This window comes from Poecilia formosa, unplaced genomic scaffold, assembly GCF_000485575.1.
Source record: "Poecilia formosa unplaced genomic scaffold, Poecilia_formosa-5.1.2 Scaffold532, whole genome shotgun sequence".
Classification (NCBI taxonomy): Eukaryota; Metazoa; Chordata; class Actinopteri; order Cyprinodontiformes; family Poeciliidae; genus Poecilia; species Poecilia formosa.
The window spans coordinates 133727-137874 of NW_006800471.1; the positions used below are offsets into that span (position 1 = coordinate 133727).

Below are 4148 nucleotides of genomic sequence, written 5' to 3' on the forward strand. Positions count from 1 at the left end.
CTATAGTTAAATCATGAACTCTGGAGTATTGAACTCTAGAGATGACCGTCACACCAACACCCACACTTCTAGAGCATGGGAGCGGAATACGTCGACCGGGATCGCAGGAAGGTTTTGAGTCAATCTCGGCAGTAGGTGACAAACTGAACACCGCTAGGACGCTGAGACCACTTCCTTTTTTGACGCACTTATCAAAATATTCACTAAGATCCTAAACATTTGTAGCTTCATTAGAGAGTAATAATTTTAAAAAATCAACAAAACGTGTTAAAATTAATAATCTCTAATTATTGTTTCAACAAGCTACTGCAGAATTCAGTGCGATTCGGTTCCGTTAATAAAAAAAATAAGGCGACTCAAAGACCGATTGACTAGCAGAACAGGAGTTTAAATGAGCTACTTAACCACCTCTGTGTTCATGAGAGGCTTATTAATAATTGAGAAATTAATATTAACCCTGGAAACCTGACATCGTAACGGACTGAATGCTATGTTTTTAGCGTAATCTCTGCAGGGCAAAGGTCAGGCCGGGCGGCGACGGGCCGCCAGCGGAGGATGAGGGGAGAACGGGGCCGTGTTTGGACCAGGAGGAGGCGATGTGGGACTGGTGGGATGGCAGCAGCCCCAGGGCGCCGAATCGGCGGGGTGGAATCGACCCGGGTGGGAGGAGGGGAAGCTGAAGAGGGACAGTGGGCACAGGCAGCTGCCACAGCAACGGATGTGCTAAAACGACAAAGGGAGAGAGGCAGTAAAAGAACACCCTTGTCCTTTAGTGGGATCGAGAGGGGTGCTGCTGCCTATCTCCAGCTAACGTTGTGGGCGAGAGGCGGGGTCACCCTGGACAGGTCGCCAGTCTGTCGCAGTGCAACACAGAGACACACAACCATGCACACACACACCTAGGGGCAATTTGGAGAGGCCATTTAATCTGACAATCATGTTTTTGGACTGTGGGAGGAAACCAGAGAACCTGGAGAAAACCCACCATGCACAGGGAGAACATGCAAACTCCATGCAGAAAGACCCCAGGATGGGAATCGAACCCAGAACCTTCTTGCTGCAAGGCAACTGCACCACTGTGCAACCCTTCTGAACATTCAATAGACTTAGTCTGTGAGTATACGTCATTCACAACAAACATCATATAGGACATATATATGTTTGTATATGTCCTATATAAGCCACTTGCCACTTGTTTTAACAAACAAGTGGCTTCTACCGCAATAATTGTGTGAAATTAAATTAATTATATCCCAACTTCAGAAGATTTGCCTTTACCTTTACTGGGCTCTTTGGTTCCTCCTATCAGTCTGTAGTTTGAAACCAGCTTCTGACTGAAAACCAGTAACCTCCTCCCAGTGTCAGAATCTCACTCAGAGGAAGAAACTGCGTTAGGTTTTCTTTACTTTATTATTTCTGCTATAACTGATTTATATTTGCATATAAAATAAGTTAATAGAGTTTAATTTACAATTTCTATGTATTTGTGTCATGAGGTAGATCTCAGGTGGCTGGCGAGAGAAAAAGTAGATCTTGGTCTCAAAAAGTTTGGGTACCCCTGAAGTAGAGTCATGAACTGGTGCCAGTTTGGCACCACCCCTTCTCCTCCCCCAACCTCCTCTGCGAAGTGGTTGAAGTGGGGTGGGTGTTGGTGTGATGCTCATCTGTGTCTGTGTCATCCAGATTGTGTGTCTCTTTATTTTGCAAAAGCTTATTTTGACTCTTTTTCATATAAAAAACTGTTTATAAAAAATTACAATGTGGCTCTTTCTCTAATATCCACAAAGTTTAACTGCATTTTGAGGAAACATTTCTGAGTGTTTGGGTGACCATGAACCTGATTTGACATCCAAGGAAGGTGGTTGTTGGGGGTGTGTTGAGTGGAGGAATAATGGGTTATGGAGGGGCTCGTCACCCATATCAGAAACCACCACTGATGCAACAGGACAACAGTAGACAGAACAAAGATGAGTTAATGAAGATCATTAAGGAAACACTTAGACATAAGAGCACACAAAAGAGCCAGAGCATGAGTTGACACAAGACTCCAGTGGGGAACATATGTATACTCTTGGGTAATGAAGAGGATGAGAAACAGCTGGGACAAACACTGAGGAAGGAGGAGACACATGAGATAAAGGGTGAAAATATCAGCCTTCAACTGATTTCTTTGTGACATACACATTAGTCTGGTATTAAAGTTTATTTGATCATCTGAAGCATTTAAGGGTGTGACTACCCCCAAATATAACTTGTAAAGCTGAATTTGGTTCGTAGGTAGATTCAGGGTTTCCCCCATGCTAAGCTCATTAACTCTAGCTGACCATGTGGACAAAGCATTTGTTTCGGTTTAGTGTTTTGTGTAACCGGAAAAATAATATTTTTAAAAAAATCATAAAATAATATAAAACCAGTGTGAAGCTTGTTCATCATGGAGGTTCTGCATGATGACAGAGCCACACAGATGGGCAGCGTCTTGAGACGTAAACACCATACATAATTCATTCTCACCGCTCCCTCAACGCGCAACTCTAAAACCGCAACACGCTATTCCTGCGGTTCAAATGGAGCAGCGCAACCGGAGCTAAAGTGGTTCATTTTAAACGCTTCCCTTGATTTCTCCAAAGAACCATAATTCCTAATGGGGGTCAGCCTGTGTTCACTTTGAGTGAAAGAAGGCGCGTGCGATCCGCACTGAGGTAAACTAAGAGCTCAAGCAACCAGTGGCGGAGCTAGACTTTTAAGGTTGGGGGGGCAAAATTTAAAATGTGTGTGCACATTTATATATATATATATATATATATATATATATATATATATATATATATAATATAACATTTAAAAAAAATAACCAAACTGAATAATTGGTTACTTTTTTAAGCCCTTCTGTCATTTGACAGGTTATAATTAACACCTTTGACTGGTTCACATGACAGACTTTACGCAAAGATGTCATCGCAGAGGCCACTAAAATCAATCAATTAAAAAATCCTTTCTGAATATCATCTCATGGACACTGAACTAAATGCGTCTTTCTGACCGGGAGCTGACAGCGTGTTTAAGAGTGATGGACACCTTGGTCAGGAAGCTCATTGGAAACCTTTAGTTGAAATGGCGCCTTTAACTTCAGTCTCCAGTACAGAACAGAGAAAACTAAAGACAATGCAACGTTGTTTTAATCCATTTATAGTCTTACTTATTTATTTTGATTTATTCTGCACCTTTATTTATTTTGAGGAAATAAATAAAGAGTGCAGAAATTAATTAGATCCATGCACAGTGCGCTGCACAACCAATGCGGACGCGGCTCTGCCGCTGCGAAGAATTAAACTTAACTCGCCCTGCAGTTTTAACAAATGAAGTTGAAGATGTTACCCTCCCGCACCCAGAAGGAGAGCGATGCTCAGAAGGAGCGCAGCAGACGTAACATCTGTCCGTTTTGGAGAAGCGAAACCATGCAAAAAATCCTGGTAAAAACGCATGCCCGAACCGTGCACAGGGTTAAAAAAAAGAAAAAAAAAAACCTTGCAGAGTTCAATTGTTCGGTTTGGTTCATACAGATCCAACTGTCGATGAACCAGCGCAGATTTCTCTGCAGATGCGACCAGGAAGAATTTGTGAAGCTGTGTGTTCAGACCGCAGCGGGTGAATTAATGGTAATTTAAGTGGAGTCGCTTAATTTCATTTGTTATAAGTTATTAGAGCCACAGTCAGTGGTTTGTGTCACTACGGAGAAAAAGTTAGATGCATTTATCTGCTTTATGTGTGATGGGAAATATACACAGCAAATTCAAAAGTGTTAAATGTTTTGGTGTCAGTAGACTTTGTGCAAAAGCAGAGTTAATTTTACACTTATAGAGTCACATTCTGTTTATGTAACTCTGGGGTGTATATTATTAGTAGTTAAACTCCAGTGTTAAAACAAAGTGTTTCCTATCAAATCTAGAGGTGTTAAAATAGAATCAATAACTCTTTACTTCTTAACTCTGAACTCCACCAGCGGCTCTAACACTGAAGGAGTTAATTCACTGACTTCGCCCCAGACTCACAGATTCCCACTGAAGCGAAGCGACAGAAGCCAAGTTATTTCAGGACTTTTTACTTTCCACCTGTCTGAGGTGTTTACCACGCTTGGTAAGTCATTTTTT

At 41.8% G+C, this 4148-nt stretch overlaps 1 protein-coding gene and 1 long non-coding RNA gene across 3 annotated transcripts in view; one reads left to right on the top strand and one right to left on the bottom strand.

Moving 5' to 3' along the window:
• LOC103129278 (U2 small nuclear ribonucleoprotein A') overlaps positions 1-856 on the top strand; it is a 56782-nt gene extending 55926 nt beyond the window's left edge. For both annotated transcript variants that reach the window (XM_007540321.2, XM_007540320.2), the window contains one exon: positions 501-856. In XM_007540321.2, coding sequence (XP_007540383.2) covers positions 501-680 — 180 coding nt within the window. In that variant the 3' untranslated portion in view covers positions 681-856. The remainder of the gene's footprint in view (positions 1-500) is intronic.
• LOC107834148 (uncharacterized) overlaps positions 1-4148 on the bottom strand; it is a 19770-nt gene that overhangs the window by 8208 nt on the left and 7414 nt on the right. The window lies entirely within an intron of this gene.